The sequence below is a fragment of the Colletotrichum aenigma genome (assembly GCF_013390185.1).
Source record: "Colletotrichum aenigma strain Cg56 chromosome Unknown KSG_Cg56_contig10, whole genome shotgun sequence".
Taxonomy (NCBI): domain Eukaryota; kingdom Fungi; phylum Ascomycota; class Sordariomycetes; order Glomerellales; family Glomerellaceae; genus Colletotrichum; species Colletotrichum aenigma.
The window spans coordinates 2,980,217-3,001,186 of NW_023500916.1; the positions used below are offsets into that span (position 1 = coordinate 2,980,217).

The following is a 20,970-nucleotide window of genomic DNA, read 5'->3' on the forward strand; positions in this document are numbered from 1 at the left end:
AAGATATTTATTATAATAAGAGGATTATTTCTATATTTAATAAATAGTAAATAAGAATTAAACTTATTAATAGATAGTAAAATTAGAAAACTATAGTAAAGCTTTATTTATTAAATATAATTTTTTTTAATTTTATTAAAAATATTTATAGTAAACCTATATAGATAGTAAAATATTCTAAAGAGATAGCTTAATCTTCATTATATATTTAATATTTATCGTTTAAAGAATTATTAATAGTGTAAAAAAAAGCTATAGTATTATAGATATCTAATTATTTAATTATCTTATAATCTCTAATATATACTTAATATTTAACTGGAATAATATCATAGTTATTGTTAAAAATAAAAGATATATAATTATAATAGATATTACTAGCTTTTTCTGTTAATTATTTATTCTTTTAAAATATTATAATAAAATAGTAATAATTAGCCTTTATAATATTAAGATCTCTGATATAATATTTATAAGCTTTAAGAATTCTTTAGTATATATTTAGATATTTATAAATAAATTACTACACAACTATTAATATTTAATTTATATATATATTAATAATATTATAATATTTAGTAACATAAATGATAAGCAAGCCGAACAGACAAGCGAGCCGAACACCCAACTGCAACCACAGCATCTTCTTACTTCTACCACACGTCAATCCCACAATAACAATAGCATCAACACAAAAAGAAGCTTAAGTGGTCCTAGCAGTCTAAGCTATCAAAACACACTAAGTCTCAGTATCTGAGAGGCTGCCTGGATCTACTCCGTCCCAGTCACAACGTTATACGATCGATTGAAGGGAAGATCATCACGACGCGACACCACGCCTAACTTGCAGAAATTGACTACGCTTGAAGAAGAAAAGCTTGTTGAGTATATTCTCAACCTGGATTCCTAATTGTTTCCTCCTCAGATTAGTGGCGTTGAAGATATAGCTAATCGACTGCTTGCCGACTGCGACGCACCCCTAGTTGGGAAGCGCTAGGCTTCGAACTTTATTAAGCGACAACCACAGCTCCAGACGCGCTTTTTTCGCAAGTACGACTATAAGAGGGCCTAATGCGAAGATCCAGACGTAATAAACATATGGTTTCATCTTATAGCGAACATAATCGCAAAATACAGCATTATGGACTCTGATATCTATAACTTTAATAAGACTGGGTTTATAATAGGCCAGATTGCATCTGGGATGGTTATTATAAGTGCCGAAAGGCGTTTAAATATAAAAATGATACAGCCTAGCAATTATGAATAGGTTATAGTTATTCAGGCTATCAGTTCGTCAGGCTATAGCGTTCCGCTATATATCATCGTTACAGGCTAATATCACCTCTCCACCTGGTATACTGAAACCGATCTACTATGCAACTGAGTTATTATAACGTCTGAAAACAGATGGACAACAAACGAAAGAGGCCTAGATTAGCTCTAGCACTTTGATCAGCATATAAAACTGCGTGCGAGTAGCAGATATCGCCTCCTTATCGTTAATAGTTATAAAAGTCACTATGCGGCTGACTTTGAGATATATTGTAAGGAAAACAATATTATTACACTTTATATGCTGGCCTATTCCTCTTATTTACTTCAGCCCTTAGATGTTAGGTGTTTTAGGCCACTGAAGAAGGCTTACAGCTGAGAAATTGAGGAAAAGATGCAACAGGGTGATACCTATATCATAAAGGAGGACTTCTTCCCTGCGTTTTACAGAGCATTAACAAAAGCAATTATAGAAAAAAACATTCAGGGAGGATTTAGAGGGGCTGGGCTTATGCCTTTAAGTGCAGAGAGTATGCTATCTAAGCTTAATATAAAGTTAGACACTCTAACGCCTCTAAGGTCTCTCCTAACAACACCCCCTGCGTGGACTTCTCAGACGCTAAACAACCTAACAGAGGCGTCTTCTCAGTCCGAACTTATTAAGAATCAAATCTCACGCCATCAAAATAGCTCACCAACTTCAATTATTGAGGCTGTTAAGCATTTATCAAAGGGGGCGTGTGGATTTATGCATAAGATTGCCTTATTGAGGTCTGAGGTCCAGATACTTCAGGAAGAGAATAACCTACTTAGCCGACGTAGGAGGACTAAGAAAACATATCTTAGACAAGGAGGAAGTCTTACTGTAGCTGAGGCAGAGGATATTCAGTCGCAGAGAGAGGCGACAACTCAGATCGAGGAGGAAACGCGTTAGAGTAGTGGTCGTCAGCCAAGGACTGAGACGGGCTAACGGCGGTGTGGCGTCTGTGGGAACACCAGTCATAATGCGCGAACATGTCAATTTGTTGAAGAAACGTCTAATGAAGAGGTTTCTGAGTAGTTTTAATTGATTTATAGTTTTTGTGGTTATTTGATGATTATATTTATAATGTGGTTGCAGTTGGGTGTTCAGCTTGCTTGTCTGTTCAGCTTGCTTATTATTTACGTTAATAATAATAAAAATTATTTTAAATATATTAAGATTATATTTAAAATTCTTAAAGATAATAGACTTTATATCTTAATAAAACAATCTTTTATTAGACTTCTAGAAGTTAGATTTTTTAGCTATACTATAAATAGTAGTAAAATTTAATATATTAATAACTAAATTATAGTATTTTATAACTTTAAATTCCTAGACAATTTCTATAACTTTAAGAGACATCTTAAAATAGTTAAATAGCTTTAATATAATATTTTACAGTTTAATATTATTATTAACACTTTATAAAAAACGAAAACTTATTTTAATATAAAACTTTATAAATAAAATGTCTGATTTATAAAACTTAATAAATTAATTTATATATAAAAGGTCTAAAAAATAACTTTTAAACTTTTAAATATTAAATATAAGTTTTAGAACGCTCTCTAAGAGAACCTCTATTTTTAAGTTATAAAGTATTATTATAATTTTAATAAATCTCTTTTGTTTTAAAGCTAATATTTAAAAAAAAGCTTTAGATTTGCACTATTCTAACTAGATATATTATAGAATAGAATTAATATTTTAAAATAAGATATTACATGAAAATATATTCTATTTATATCTTTTCTATTTAGAATAATATTTCTATTTAAGAAGTGTTATTTTATAATAGAAATAGAAGTTATTAAAGTTATTTAAGTAATGAAAGAACTCTAAAAACTTATATAATCTAACCACTATTTAGTTTAGGTCTTAATAAATTATATAACTGTAAAGGAAATCTTTATATATATATAACTATAAATTATAGATCTAAATAAAGCTAACTTAAGATTAGTTAGTACTACTAACTATCTTTTTTAGTTTAATTTAAATATTATTTATATCTTAGAGAAACTTAATATAGTATTTATTGTTTTATCTTGCAATTTTAGTAAATTTAAAAATAAGAATATCTTTTTAGAGATTATTTATAAAAATAACGATAGCTTTAATAAACGTATAAATACTAATTTTCTTTTAGCTAAAACTGAAGTTTTAAAGCTTTAAAGAGATATTATTTTAGAGATTTTTAAAGAATTTATTACTAAACTTATTAATAACTATAAAAATAATAAAAAATATAATTGGACTTTTTTAGTAACTTAACTAGATAGAGGTAGTTTTAAATTAATAATAGCTACTAATAGAAGTAAATATAGAAGAGGAAAAAGCTAAATAATCATAATAATTACTAAAATACTACTAAATGACGCTATTTAGTTATTTAACTAAAAAACTCCTTTTTTATAACTCTATAAGTAGTATAAAAAGGCTTTATATTTTATGCTATTTAGTATAAATAATCCTTTACTTTATATATAATAGTAAATCTTATTTTAGCGTTAATAAAATAATAGCTAAACTTTAAGTCTTTTAGCTTAGCTATATATATTTATTAGTTAAATAATATGTATTTTATTATAGCTATTATAAAGAAAACTAAATTAATTAAGTGAAGCTATTAAGCTTATTTTAGCTCTGATTGGTTATAAATATACTTTATAATATAGTGATGATAGACTTTATTATAAATATATTAAAGGTTAACTTAATTAAAACGATATAAAGATTATCTAACTTCATTTAGCTTAATATATTAAAAATAGTTATTTATTGGGTTCTCCAAAAAGATATTACTTTTATTAGTAATAATATATATAAAGCGAAAAAATAAGTGAAAATCCTTTTTAGTGGCTTTTAGATTACTAACTAAAATATCTTTTCTTATATTATTAGCAATAAAAACCTTAAGTTTATATCTACTGTCTAAATAGTAATATTTAACGCTCTATAAGTGAAATTTCTCTTATTAATAATATCCTACTTATAGATAGATAGTTATAGTAAATAAATAAACTAAATAGTTAGAAATGTAATTTATTTTTATATTTTTAAATTTCTTAATATTTCATAAACTGAAATGCTTTTTTCTCTATAACATAATCTTAATAATGCTTTTTTAATAATAATTAGCTGCTTACTGAATAAGGTTATATTAAGATTTAAGTTATAAACTATTCTTAACGCTATTATATAGAAAGACGTTTTAGAAGTAAACATCTTATTTCTATGGTAAATATACTAAAAAGAAGCTTTATTTCTAATTAATATAGCTAACGCTTTATATAAAAAATATTATAATAAACGCTATATAGATATAAACTTTTATAAAAATAATAAAGTTTATATGAAACTTAAATAAGGATTCTATCTTCTAAAGTAATAAAATAATAAATAGATATCCTACAAAATAAGCTTATTTTACGTTAAATATATTATTAATCCTCTAGCGTATAAAGTTAATACATCTAACTATTAGAGAATATATTTAATCTTTTTAATTACTTAGCTATATAAGTTAAATTAGAGAGAAAACATATTTTACTAGAAAATATTACTACTAAAGCTTATAGAAATAAATAGTAGTAAAGAATAGAAATTAAACTATATTATTAATAATAAGATTTTATATAGAAATTACTACTTATAAGTAGAATATTATATCTAATAGAAAGGATCTTCTACTAAAACATAATATTTAGTAAATTTGTAAATTACTGCTTTTAAATATAGCTAAGATTATTTATAAATATAAAATAAATCTCTCTAGTGTAGTAGCAATTTAACTTTAATAAAGTTATTTACCTAACTTAATATAGTTAGAATATTATATTACTTTTTAATAAATAACACTATTATTTATAAATAATAAGTTATTACTAGTTGTAATATTAAAAAGGCTTTATTTTATAGTTTTATAATTAATATGTTTTTTTATTATTATCTCTCATTTAACTTTAATATCTTAAAAAACGACCTTAAGGTTAAGAAAAAGAGGTACAAATAACCTTTTTAAGCTATATTTTCCTTGAAAATAAAAAGAAACTTATTTTTAACTATTTATTTTAAAAGTCTAATTAATATAAGTTTATTACTTTCTTTTTCTTTATTATTATTCATTTACACCTATATAATAACTTTTATAATTACTTTATAAAAGTAACTATAATTTTAAGTTAATAATAATAACGTCTTTTTTATTTACCTCTTTATTAATAGCTATATTATTACTATATTTAATATTTCTATTAGAGGTTAGTATTTCTAGCTTAGCTAGAAAATTACCACTACTAATTTTAATAATAATAGTCTCACTAGAGGCGCTATTAATTATAAAGATATTAATATAATTAATAATACTATTAGTAATAAAGCTACTAAACGTCATTTTAGCTTAATTAATATTATTAACTATAATATATCTTTAGAGGATATTAAATATTTTAATAGCTTATATTATACTTTTATACTTATTAATACTAACGCTTATAATAGTAATTATAAAGAACATACTATTAGCTTTAAGCTGAATAAGTAGGCTGTTTAAACTATAAGCTTTATTAGTAATAAGGTTATCTATAACGCTATTATTAAGAGTATTAATAAGATTATTATTAATACTACTAACATAGCTGCTAAGAAGACTACTAAGAGAGCTATTAAAAAGGCTGCTATTAAGGCTATTGCTACTCTTAATAATAACTATAGTAATAAAAATAATAATAACATTGCTATTATAAGTATTAAAGCTCTTAAGATCTCTATTAAGTTTAAAAAAGCTATTTCTAAGAAAAAAGTAGCTATTATTATTTATAATACTAATAATAATAATAATAAAGCTAGCTATACTTTTTATAAGAAGAAAAAGCTTATTACTGCTAAAAAGGTCTTCTACTAGTAGTTAATTAAAAAAGCAAAAGCTTAGACTATTTTTATATTTACTTATTACTTTAGTATAGTTTTTCTCTAAAAGATTTATTTTATTATTAAAACTATTAATAGTATTAGCAATACCTTATCTAATACCTTTATTTACTATATTTAGAATATATTTAAGTATATTGTTCAAAAGTATAATAATATTAACAATATTATTACTAAGGATTAAAATAAGAATGTTATGACTAATCTTAAAAAGCTATAAAGTAATTACCTCTTTAGCTATACTTATATTCTAGCTACTTATTTCTTTAGAGAGTATAATAAAGCTAATAATATTATTACTAATTACTTCATAAAGCTTGACTATCTTAATTGTATATTAATTACCTCCCTTATCTATATTAATATTATTATTACTACTAATATTAATATTTATAAAGACTCTGCGAAAGCTTATAAACATATTAATATTATTACAATTAGCTTTAAAATAGCTATTCTACTCTATTTTATAGATATTAAAAAGATTGTAAATAATACTATTATTATTACTAATAATATTACTATTATAGCTAAAAATATTAATATAACTATTATTATTAAGCTCTCTTTTTATATTATTAAGCTTAAAACTAATATTATAATTAAATAAACTATAGCTAATAAGATTTATACTACTATAGATAAAATTAAATAAACTAAAGTTACTACTTTTAATACTAAAATTACTACTTTTTATATCTTTATAACAGAGATAAAAAAGACTATAATAAAGCGCTTTATTATTATAAATACTAATGTATTCTCTATTAAACGTAGTTGTATTTTATCCATATTTAACTAATTAAAAGGTTAATAAAAAAAATAATAAGATAATTATAAAGGAATATAATAAAGATAGAATAGAGAATAAGAGAGGAATATATCTATATATAGTTTAAAAGAATAGTTAGGGTAACTATCTCTAAAAAAGAGGTATATATTATAAGCTTTTCTATTAAGGTTAGCTAGATATATAAATAATTATATATCTATAAGAACTCTTAATGTATTAAATACAAGAGTTTAAACTTTATAAGTATAAGAGGGTATCTTTTTTAGACGATAGAATATAAGACCTAAGGATTATTTATATTTATATTCCTATTGTTATGATCTACTTTATTTATGCGCAGTTTTAGCTGCCCTTATTATAGCCTCTAGCTAGCAGGAAAACTATAACAATAAGTAATTAACGTACTCGCATAGCGAGTCGGCCAACATAGCGAGTCGGCCATCTTCCTCTACCTTTCAACCTTTTGTATAAGTTAATTTAACCACAACGTATGAAATCAATTAAAACTACATATCATCCTCTTCCTTATCACTATCCTAAACTACTTCATAGGTTTATGCGTTATGTCCAGACTTTCCGCAATTGCCATAGCGTCACGCGTGTGGTTCAGCACCTTCTGTATAACCCTCCTTCTGAGGGTTATTCTCTCCTCTAGTATTAACACCACCTTTTTCTACTTATAATGCCTCTGCTTCAGCAGTATTAAGTAACCCTCTAAGATATAGTTAGGTCTTTTTTTCTTTTTTAATGCTTACTTAATACCTTATTTGCTATATAAAGCTTATAGTTCTCAGCTTTAATAAGAGCTAGTTAATAGGCTAACTTATTAATACCTTTTGCTTATAGGTTAACTACCTTATATCAAGGTGTTAATAAGCTACCTTAATATAGCTAGATCTTCTTTTTAAGGGAGGAAGCACTTTATACACCCTCTAATGCTATAGTTAGTATCTTTATATCCTAAGAGCTTTAGCTGCTTAGCTATAAGTTTAATAGTGTTAATATTTTTAGCTTAAAATCTAAGTAAGAAAGAATTACTTTAGGATTAAAAAGTATAAAGCCTACCTATCTTAAACTATCTTATATATTCGTTTTGCTTATTAAGGTAAAGAATACTGCTTTAAAAGTAGGAAAGAAGTTATCCTTAGTAATATGCAAAATCTATATCTATATTATCTTCTTAATTTCCTTACTATATAAGTATTTTAACAGGCTAAAACACCTAATATTAAGAGGCTAAAGCTTACATAATAAATAGGGACGTATATAAAGAGTAATAATACTTTATTCCTTATAGTATTTATTAAAGTTAGTTAGTTTATAGCTGTTATAACTTTAAGGATTAAGAGGTAATAAGAGGCTTTTATATAAATCTTTATATATTAATTAAAATGCTTTAGCTAATTTAGGCTAATATTATTTATTATCTATCTATTTTCACTTAGATAGATATACTATATAGCTAAGAATTAGCTGTTAGTATACTAGGAGAGGAGGTGATATTTGCCCTTTATGATAATATATAGAGGTATTACCTAGCTATCTGCATATACACCCTAAATAATATATTCCTAATTACTAAGCTGCATTATATAAGGCTTTCCCTTATAGTTAGACATTATAATAACCTTTATATATAATAGTATTCCTATTAGGAACCTAATCTTATTAAAATTATAGATATTATTATTAAGTATTCTATACTTTATAATTATGTTTTATATAAATATAAACCAGCTTTATATAATTATAGGATCTTCAGCTAAAGCCCTCTAATAGTTAATTTAACATTAAAATTACATTTTTAATTAGGGGATATATTGTATAAAGTTCTCTACCTATTAGGGTCCTATATGTATCCTGTTACATATGTTTAGGAGTTAGTTGACTATTTCTTATATATCTTCTTATTATAAAGGAAACCTTTAATTAATTAGGTCAATAACTTATTTAAGAATTACCTCCTCTTCTGTTATAGTTATCTTTATTAAATTTAGTTATCTTTTAGGTTATATAATACGTCTAGCGCATCAGTCTTGGAGTGTCTTTTAAAGGACCTCAAAGGTTTAGGCTGCTTTTCATACAGACATTTTTAGGTTTTTTTTAATAGCCTGGAGGGTAAGGATAATATAACTTTTAATTAGGGTGGATTATATATTTATATATAGAGGAAAGTTAGTGTAAAGGTTAAAGTAGAAAGTAGGAAAAGTGGCTGACTCGCTATGCTAGCTGACTTATTATATGAGTATATTATAATTAGTTAGTAATATTAACTAATTATTAAGTATTTCTTTTTATACTCTATTAAATATTCTCTATTTTATTATTATATAACTTATATTAACATGGTTTATCAGTTAGCAATAAATATCAGTCAGCAACAAATGTTTTCCCAATCGCAGTTTGCACTAAACCACTTAAAACTTTGACGCGTAATAACTCTACAACTATTATGCTAATTTACACATAAGAAGATAAGATACTTCTAGCTATCAAGGCGATCTAATCAGCCCACGTCGCCAGCCAAAAGCTAAATATGTTGCATACTGGAAAGACTTATAGTATCCCTAAAAGTTCTATATGCTATAGAATAAATAATTAACTCTAATATAAATATACCTAACCCTAATAATATAAACTTAATTTAATTAAAGAGAAAACACTTGTTTAATATATTATTAAATAGGATTCTAGAGGATTTCCTTTATACCTTGCTGTTGTGGAAGATATAGCTAATCTCCTGTCATAAATATATAATAGCAAGCCTATTAGTAAGTAATAAGCTAAGCAGTTTGTGGACTTATAGCCTGCTTTAAAAACCAAGTTTAATTATCTATATAATGATTAAGAGGCTCTTTAAGAAGATCTTAAGGTTATATTAAAGTGGTTTATATTATGATATAATATAATAGCTAAGTATGGCATCTAAGAGGGGGACCTATATAATTTTAATAAAACTAGCTTTATAATAGGTACAATTACTATATTAATAGTCGTAATATATATTAATTAATATAGTAAAGCAAAGTTCATTTAGCTTAATAACTATAAATACGCTATAGTTATTAAATATATTAATTTAGGTAGGTAGTATATCTTTCTATTTATAATTATTAAAGGTGTATATTACCTTATTAGTTAGACTATAGAATTAGGTTTTCTAAGTAACTAAGTGATTAAACCTACTACTAATAGATAGATAGATAATTAAATAGGTTTGAACTAGATTAAATATTTTAATAAATATATTAAGAACTAAATTAAAAGTATCTACTAGATGCTTATTATTAATAGCTATAAAGCTATTTATTAGCTAAATTTAATAATTACTATAAATAGAATAATATTATGACTATTAGTATACCTATATATTTATTATATCTACTACAGCTATTAGATATTACCTTTTATTTACCTTTAAAATATATATATAATAATAAAATTAACCTATTTATTAAAGCCTCTATAAATTATATCACTAAGTCTAAGTTCTTTATTACCTTCTATTAAGCTTATAATAAGGTTTTTAATAAGGAAAATATTAAGTCTGCTTTCTAAAGCATTAGAATTTCACTATAAGACTTAGACTATATTATTAAAAAGCTTAATATATATTTGTAAATGCTTACACCTCTTATAGCTAACCTTTTAATATTACTACCTTAATAGTTATAAACACCTTCTAACTTATAATAAACTATCTTATAATTTAACTTTATTAAAAGTTATATCTCTACTTATTAAAAAAGCTTATTAATATTAATTATTATTATAGTTAAGTAATTATCAAAAGGTATATGGGTAATAACATACTTAATTATTATTTTAACTAATCAGCTTTATACCCTTAAGGATATAAATATAACACTTACTAAACGCTAGAGGGCTAAAAGAACATAAGTACAGCTTAGAGGGGCACTTAGTATAGAGGAATCTCAGGTTTTACTTAAAGGGAAACAAAAAGAGAAACATCTAGCACCTTAAGAGGATGAGGAGGGAGGTCCATCAAAGAGAGCCCAGCTAGCTCAAAGACGCTATAGTATGTGTGGCGAGACTAGTCATAATGCGAGAACCTGTTCTAAGGTTGTGGAATTGTCAAATAATTTGAGTAGTAATGAGGAATAGTTAATTGAATGTGTTGTGGTTGTGTAATGGTAAATACTATTATGCGCTATAAGGGGCTGGCCCCTAGGCTTGTTCAACATAGAGGTGCCGTCGATTGACTATTCTAAGCTGAAGAAGGAAGAAAGCACTTTACAAGAGGAGGCACCTAACAGCGGTGAAGCAGGCCGGGTTAGGCGGCGTACTGCGGCAGAATAGTGGGTCCAACGGAGCCGGATCTCGGTAACTGCTCCGGCGAAGCCGGAGATATCAATCCGGGCTCTAGCCCGTGACATTAATAATTATATTTTTCTCCTATATATTCTTTTTACTTATTATAGAAATATTAAGGCTAAAATAAGATTTAATAACGTTAATAGTAATTTCTTCATACAATATAGTTTTCTATATATAACTAAGAAATATAGCTTTAATCTCTCTAAACTACTAAGGTACTATAGAAGTAATACTATTATTTATCTTAGAATATATTAATTTCTTTAAAGTTTAAAAGTTATTTAACCTTATGTTTTTATTTATTAGTTTTCTCTTTATAGCTAAAGTAATCCATATTAAAAGTAAGCTTATAAGTAATCTCTATTTAAATATATTAATAAATAATGTTATAAAGTTTATTTAAGTTATAAAGTAAAAAAATTTTTCTCTAAAAGTCTAATTATTAATTATACTAAAGAGTTATTATTTTATCAAGAGGTTATATTAATATTTTAGTCTCTTATTAGATTCTTTTTTAATTTACTTTTCTATGTCTTAGTTAACTTACTTAATCTAAATAGGATTTCTATATATGTATTTATATCGTTCTATATATATAAATATAATACTAAGCTATTCTTTTCATATTAAGTTATAAGGTTTATTTTAAATTTATTCTAAATAAATAAGCTTAGCTAGTTATAAGTATATAAATTTCTATTTATTATTATCTTTAAGTTTTTTCTTATAGCCTAACTATAATATTAAGGGGGTATTAATAAATTTTAAGCGTTAAATTTAGAGTATCCTATTAAGTTATTCTTTTAACTTCTTTATAATCTTATTATTATTTATATATATTATTACTATAGTTTTAAAATAAATATTTAAGATATTTATATTATAATTAGATGATTTTAAGTTAGTATTTTTAAAGTAATTTCTTAATATTTCTTTACTTTTAAAATAGATTTAGTAGTTATTATTATAATAATTAGTCTATAATAGAGATATATAGAGAGCTTTTAAAATTATATTAGCTTATTAAGGTTATTTAGTTATCAGCTTTTAAAGAAAGTTTTTTAGTTACTTATAAGTCTTAGTATTATATCTTTATTTATTATTATTATAATATTTAAAGTTCTAAAGCTTTTTATTATTAGGTTTAATTATTGTACTAAAATTTATAGGTTTATTATATCATTTATAAGAAGTACTTTAGTAGGTATTATTTTAGTTATTTTAAAATTTATTATTATTCTACTAGTTATTAAACTTATTTTAAAGATACTATTAGTATTTATATCTTAAGTTTACATTTTATTACTTATTACTTTATTTTTATTATTATTTAAAAAGTTAGTTATTAGTTTTAATAATAAGTTTAATATACTAAAGGAAATTATTAAGTTAGTTAATCTTAACAATTTCATTTTTATTTTTATTTTTAAATCTTTAGTAGAATATAAAGATTTCAATTTCTTTAGTAAAGTTAAATTAAATGCTACGTTATTAGAAATTAGTAGAGTAATTTTTAGTAAACTTAATTAATTAAAATTATAAGAAGTTTCTCTTAGTTTATTGTTTTTTTATTAAGGTTTTAAAAGAGTAAATAGAGTATATTTTTAAATCTTTAGAAATTAATATAAATATTATAGGTTTCTATAGTATATTTTAAGTAATTTAGTAGAAGTATAAAAACATATCTTATCTATATTATTAATAAGTTTTAATAGTTAACTTACATAATAAAAATAGTTAAAATATTATAGTTAGCTATCTAATACTAAGCTCTACTAATAAAAGCTAAAAATTAAAATATAATAATAACATATTAAGTTATAGTTTTAGTTATAAGTTATAAGCTTATAATAGATTAGATCTTTAGAAGCTAAAATAATTAGTCGTAAGTTTAATAAGTAATTTATAGTAAAAATAAGGTAAAAATATCTATAAAAATAAATATAAAAGTTAATTACTTAAGAGCTATAAAAGTCTAATTATAAATTAACCTCAAAGTTATATCATATATAAGTTTTAAATAATATCTTTTATTTATATCTAAGTAATTATTTAAGTATATAAGTATATAAGTAATTATAATTAGTTAGTAATACTAACTAATTACTAAGCGTTCTTTTTTATGCTTTACTAATCGTTCCCTATTTTGTTATTATATAACTTATATTATAGTTCTTTTATCCTAAGTGAGTCCCTATTATTCCTATCATCTTATAGTATAAATATCCTATTCTAGCCGCCTAATACCTAAATAGGTCTTCTAGCTGTTATCTTTGTTTATAGGTTATAATACTGAGAGGCTATTTCTAGCTATTTGGGCGGACAGTAGGTATAGATGATAACAAGGATGACTATGGGATTGGGATATGGATAGGGGTAGGGATAGATATGATGAGGAAGAATTGGTGGTTCTCCGCCTGTATAGCAAAACTCCTCTAAAATAGTAAAGGAGATGAAGAGAAACCTTAGATCAACTTGAGTTTTTACTACTTATAAGCGATGGCTTTCAAAAGGGATGGTAGGAATAATGAAGAAAACAGATTCGAAAGAACGAGGACGTTTTTTGATGATTTCTGACTTGAACATCATGGAGAACGTATTTGTTGTGACATCTTATCCCACCTAAGATATCCTGCACTATTGTTGGGTTTATCTTAGACTCCGTCGTTCGGTGATGTGAATGATAACGTAATAGGGCATCGAACTATCAACACAAGGACATGTAATACAGTGTATGAGATGATCAATCTATGCCAGACATTTCTGCAACCTCTGGTATATATGTCCACACTGAATCATGAAAGACCTCGTAGAGACAACTCTTGGGTCCAAGAGCCGCTAGAATCCGTCCAACTCGTTGTGAGTGAAGGACCGGCCGATGAGTCCTTGGATACCGGCCTCCGGATTCCCAATCTGGTTTCGAGGTCGCGGGCAGTTGTTTGCTCAAGATGTCGACTGAACTCCCAAAGAAGTGCCTTATGCTTCTTTCGCACAGCCGAGGAGCATGGGGCAGGGAGCCACGTCGGATAGAGTTTCTGATGGCATGCCGATACGCCGATCGTGAGCGGATGGCGAGAGATGAACTCGTGACACAAGTAGCACGCTTTCTTGCTTGTGCCCATGAATAGCAGTCGTGGCGTAAGATCGGGATGATGATCGTAAAAGCTGAGAAGCTGCATTTCGGCATGTACGGTTAGAGTCATATGACATGCCTGCCGCAGCTTTTTCTCAGGATCAGCTGTGAACCAAGTTTGACCCAATTTGTCCCTGAGTTCTACTGGGTCAGCGGTTGTGATCTTCTTCAAAACCGTTAGAAGAGGATCTCGCTGGTTTCCCAGCGTGAAGTTGACTTTTTCGGGGGCTTCCACAGGCTCCACATGAATGGATGTAAACACATCTGGTTGTTTCGAGGCTAGTTTGAGCATCGCCTTTGTTGCCACGTAGTACCGTCCCAATTTGTATATGTGCTGGAGCCATTCGGGCAACTCTCCCTTTTCAGTTCCAAAAAGGGACTCAAGCTGTTCTGAATAGGTCCATCTGGCCTTTGATGCCCACTTGATATGCATAATGAGGTGCGAAGAATCTGATTTGGGGTCGAGATTTGTCAGCAGACGCAGCTTGAGGACCCATTTTCTGAAGCCTATTTCCTCGGCGTCGTCCGATTCAAGATCATCACCATCCATTTCGCTAATGGATCGTTCCACAGCTGCCCGAACGTCTTCGTCACTGAGCTGCTCGAGAAGCGATCATATTTTGTCTTGTGTGAGGTTGATGACTTTGAGCAGTATCTCGGTCTCCACGTCTTTTGATCTCCTCTCTGGTTCAAGTCAGCACTTTGATCCGCTTTTGCACAGCAGTTTGACTGTAGCACCTTTCAGGGCAACAGCAGTTAGATCGTTTAGAATCTCCTGAAGCTGAATGATGAGGCTCCCAGGAACACCAAGATTCCGAGCAAGTCGCAACACTGTCCCGCTCGGATGGCCCTGCTCCAAGCATACAGCTGCTGCGGTCTCTCTACCAACTCTCGAAGTCGATGAGACCAAAGCAAAAGAATCGAGAAATTTCTTCTGAAGCTGCTCATGCTTCCAAGAATCATCGTGGGGATGTCGGTCAAGACTGTGGGTTGTCGGCTCACCACGTACCCGGTCAATGAGTGAGAGTAGCGTCGATACAACCACGAACCGATTGTGAGCCGCGCCTAAGACATTGGCAGGTGCGCCAGCAAGAGAAGCATTTGACTTCGTCGAAATATCGGCCGTTTCCGTGGGCGTCGCTGCGAGCCCAGCCTGATTGGAGGGCCTGACAAATGGTGAACCCATTTCTCCCTGAAAAGAATTGAGATGTTGGGACAAAGCAGCCGGTGAGATCAATCAAACGAGGTTCAACGATATTCAAATGTTTGATCTTGGTGATTCATATTCCATCTACTCGTTTCGCGCCCAACATCCAGTCGTCATATCGTCCAGTCATGTGCCTCAGCTTCCTGTTGGAGGCCAGGCACATCTTATTGGCCAAAACTGTGGAGGATAAATCACAAATCAGGCCCATGCAACCTTAACGCATTCGGGTTCGCCCAACCGCCTCATTAGGCGCTAACGACAGGCTGAGGTCCTGGTGCATCTCCCGAATGACGTTATCGGCGTCCAATTGCGAGTTGATGTTGTATTCTTGCCAGGGACATTGCCTCAGAATAATATGCAGCCGAGAACGATAGGCTCGTTTGCATGTCTAACTTGCTCGAACACATGCAAGCACATGGTGCAAACTATAAGAGCTTCTCATTCCTGCACTCATTTCCCAGCTCTTTGTTCTCATCTATCATTGCCACTTCTGAGGCAGCCCTAGTACGGATATTTGACATCCTGGTGAAAGGTTCAACTTTGGCTTGAGATGGTCTACCATTTCCACTATGGGAAAAGAACCAATACGGGCATTTCGCCCCGGGGCTGAAGATCTGTTACTCTCAGAGCATAACGACTTCAGCTTGTGGGAAGACTATTTCGACGATCGCGACCCTTCGACAACATCATATGTCCCGGAGTCAAACAATGCGAATGCCTTAGAAAGTTCACCTGCATCTGAGATCGCAATTCCTTGTCTTTCCCCATCCGAACTCGTTTTCGAGCTCTCAGCTCCCTCCCAATGCTATTGAGGCGTTGGCGAGTCGCCACCGCTTCACCGGGAAGCAAGTCCCATGGGTGAGAAAGCGGAGCAGACGGATTTGAAGAGTTACATGACAGAGACTGTGGTGCATCGACTAGCAACCGACTCGCAAACGGAGATCTTGCCGAAGTGTGTCGACCTGACTTACACCTCTACCGCCCCTATGCATCCTCCCATGGCTGTCGCCGATTTTCCAAAGCCAAGGACTCGCGTTCGATGCTATTGGAAGGGATGTTTGTTTAGGGGCAAAGGCCAGGAGAGTGCCCAGTGGGTCTTGCCCTTTCCAAGTGGTACCGTTTTACCTCTTTGATTCCGAGCTGATGTCTTCGTGGGTTCAGAGAGCATATGGAACATCACAGGAAATGCCCGAAACATGACTGTGATTCACAATTTGATGAGGAAAAGGAAAAGAGGAGACATGTATGGACGAAGCATATCAACTGGGCGATCAGTGCCGACTACCCTAAGATTGACGGCCAGTGTGATCTTTGTGGGAAGATTTACAAACGGGCAGACTATGTTAAGCGTCATAAAAGAGAAGAGCATGAGGGGAAGAAGAGAGGCGAGAAATAATTTGAGATGTTTGAGCTTTTCGAACCCATGTTTCTGTCCACCCACTATCCTCCTTGTCTATGCGCGACTAGTATATCTGCTGTGTTCGAACCTTACTCAAGGCTTATAGAATCGGTTCAAGTAGGAACAATGACAATGGAAGAGATGACAGTGGCAGAAACGAGAACACTGGCGACGATAGTAGTGACAATGACGACGACAGATACAGGAGGCACAGTCATTTGCGGTGTCAAATTCCTATGGCAACAGAATGAGCACGGAGAGTCTTGCCGAAAATCTGCAAGGCGACCTTGTGTTAAAAAGCAATCACTAAGGAGAATACCCTAGCCCACATGAACCACTCCGGCTGACAGATGCCAATCGAATGAATGATTCACAAAGGTGACGGAAATCATACCGGCCGCACCCCTGCGATAGCACCAAACTAAGCGGTCAGACATTTCCGCCAGGTTGGCCAAATTCGTCCCTAGTCGGTGGCCATCCGGCTCCGATCATCGACAACACCTTCCGAAAGAAGAGCGAAAAAGGCATTCTCGTATAACTCGAGACGAGGAATCACTCGGTAACAGCCTAAAACCTCAAGACAGACCAGGGCCATTCTCGCGAACCCCTTTCCTCGGTCCTCGGATCGCTGGTTCGATGCGCAAATCTGGCCCATCTCCCGCTCCTGCCAACCAATCTTTTGATACTCTGAACTCCGCGCGACCCGACATTACATAAGATGACAGCCTTAATGCGGCTCCCTGACGCCGATGATGAAACCGTCACTTTGGAGGGGTGTTCCCCAGATTCGGAGGCGCAACCCTGTAACCGACCGACCTTGAGACGTTTCAGCGAATCGTCGTGGTGGGGGCGCCACCCAACTTGGGCGCAATGAGCTTAAAAAGATACGCTCGAGCACCCCTGTCTGCCGGTTAAGCGACGAAGAAAAAGCTGACACAGGTCACAGAAGTTCGGCCATCTCCTGGACTCCTGTTTGGACTAGGGCCGCCTGCACCTCACCTGGCTCAACGAACATTAGCAGTCGCCGCTTAAGGTCGCAAGTTTGTGTGGGGAGTTTGGGAAGATGAGCGGCGCCTCATGTCGCATCAAGCTTAATCTTCACTCTTTTGCGAGAGCGACCCATCCCTCCCATCTTTGACGGGATGGCTTTAAAGAGCGCCTCGACGCCTCCCTCAACCCGAGACATTCGTTTTGAGACTCATCCCATTCGCTCACTCTACTTCCAACTTTGACAACCTTCTCTTCGTTTTGGCTGGTCCGTCTTTCTTGTTTCAACTTTAAACTACTATATTCGATTCTTCGATTTTCCATCTTCAGCCGCAAACATGAAGTTCTCCGCCGTTCTGTCTCTCGCCCTCGCCACCGCCGTCGCGGCCATGCCCACCGAGGACCTGTCCAAGCGCCAGACTGTCCAGAAGGGCAGGCAGACCCTCGTCTTCAAGGAGCAGGGTGGCGTGCCCGGAAACGAGTGCCTCACCTTCCGCAACAACGGTTAGTTAACCAAGACTCAATTGAACTCTTGGCAAGACGTCTGTCCCTAACACATCACTTAGGCGAGATCGTCAACGCTGCCTGCGTCAACACTGCCGCCGACAGACAGATCACCCCCTCCACCAGGAACGGCAACAACGTCCTTCTTGTTCAGCGCTCTTTCACCGCCGGCTTCCGCCCTGATCTCGTTAACAAGGAGGTCTGCGTCGGCTTCAACGGCACTGCGATCCGCGCTGAGGACTGCGCTGCTCGCGGCATTGAGTTTGTCTCTCAGTCGGGTAACACTCTCGTTGCCTCTGGAGGTGCTTGCTTGAACGGCCACGACAACGCGGCTCAGGTCACTGTCTCCGCCCAGGGCCAGGGCTGCGCTTCTTTCACCACCACCTCTGTCAAGGCCACTGCCCCGTAAAGGGATGTATGACCGGCGGATGTCAAATATCGTGATGGAAGAGGGAGTGGGGAGTGGAGTATAATGCTGGAGATGAGACTTCGACTTAATTATTATCAATGGAAAAGAGTTGCAGCGACTTCTTGTGCCTACGCTTATCTTGCTTCTGGATGGTTCACGCTCATACTGCTGATGATTACCCACTTTCTACACGTGATTGCTCTGCCAGCCTGATGTGGTTTGTTGGACATGCCCGACTTACCTTATCCAATAGGCAACTTGCCCGCTCCAAACCCACCGACTGAGTAGTCAAAATTGTCCTGACACCCTCCAACATCCAGCTGAAGAGGACCGGCCTTTTCAACCTCACAAGATCCACGGAGCGTCTCATTCGAGATCGTTTGATTCTGCCATGTCTCGGTGGCATGATGCAGGCTGCCTAAGCCCCCAGGTTGATGTCAAGAATGGGTTGCGAGAGTGTCGCAACTGCAACCAATCAGCCGATCTATCCAGCCTCATGCCCGCGAATACATCATCCGCGCCTTTGATCCCCGTCGATGAACCTTTAGGCTCCATGAATCTATGGTGGCCAAGCTCTGTGCCTTATATAAACCAGGCGGAGAGTGAACACAGCCTGACGGACAGTAGTCCCGGAGCGGTTATTTCCGTCGGCGGAGCGGATTCAGACGGGAAAGCAACAGCCACGCTTGCTATGTCAGCACCATCGACCATCTATCCCCAATCTCTCAGGCCCACAGAGATTCGACTGGCCGTTCTGTCCGCAGCTAAAAGTCATGATTTTCCGGTCCACCTGGAACTGGAAGTCTACGAACTAGACGACTGCCCCGAATACGAAGCTGTTTCTTATCTGTGGGGCGGCGAAAATGACGATAGCACGCTGTGCTGTCCGATATACATCGGTCCTTTCTGGGACGTTCTCTTTCAAACCAGAAACTGCTATGACATGCTGCAATTCATGCGGCCCTGGCGAGGAGTTCGCACAATATGGGTTGATGCTGTCTGTATAAACAAGAACGACACACCAGAACAAGGCAAGCAAGTCGCCAACATGACTCTGATCTACTCTGGATCGACTCGCGTCGTTGCGTACCTCGGTTCAGATTTGGCCATACCTCTAGCTAAGCGGCATCCACGTCGGCATTCGCTACTCGATCTTGCGAGCGGAAATGTGGTGCCAGAATTTCCCGGGTACCCTCAATCAAGAACCCAAGTCACCATGACAAATCTACTCGAAAGACGGTACTTCTCGCGGGTTTGGATTGTCCAAGAGCTTCTTCTATCCAACACTGTTTCAATGAGGGTAGGCGACGTTGACTTCTGGGCTAATGCCCTGATCTTGACCCATATATCTGATACGGGCTTGAGATGGGAAGTCACTGCTGCATCTTGGGTTGAGTATCTGTCTCAAGGCACCCAATCTGGGCGTGGCATTCGGGACCTTTTGTCTATGACCTCAAGGACTGGAACAACAGATCCCCGGGATCGTATCTTTGGCTTGATGGGTATCGCACCGATGTCAATACCAGAAGACAATCAGAATTTCGGTCCAGGAGCGGATTATTCATTATCATGCCAACATATCTTCATCGGTACGTTTGCGTACTGTCTTATAGCTCAAAGAGATGCTGCTGTTCTTCATGCGGCTTGCGGAATGCAAGCTCGGAAGGGCTATCCAACTTGGGCACCCGACTGGAAATCTCACGAGTCATGGAAGAACTTCTTTTTCATGCCAAAAGTAGCTGATCTGCGTACCTGGACATGGACTGTCATGAGCCGGGAACTTCGGCAAACCTCAATCTCAACGGAGGTCAAAAGCGTCGAAAGCATCCGCATGTTTTATCTTCTCACAGGCGAGCTAGACGTGACCAACAAGACCCCAGATATGACGGCACATGTCTCTAGTGCAACGGGAGCGTTGCACATCAATCTCACTCAATACATATCCATCAAAACGAAGCCGACTCGAAT

General features: G+C 33.1%; 1 protein-coding gene across 1 annotated transcript; it reads left to right on the plus strand.

Moving 5' to 3' along the window:
• Positions 1-18,427: 18,427 nt before the first annotated feature.
• Positions 18,428-19,002, plus strand: CGCA056_v014667 (uncharacterized protein; the record flags this gene model as incomplete). The annotated part of the gene is made up of 2 exons (XM_037329909.1): positions 18,428-18,593; positions 18,656-19,002. 2 exons carry the CDS (start codon positions 18,428-18,430, stop codon positions 19,000-19,002), a joined length of 513 nt encoding a protein of 170 aa, XP_037171787.1.
• Positions 19,003-20,970: the final 1,968 nt, after the last annotated feature.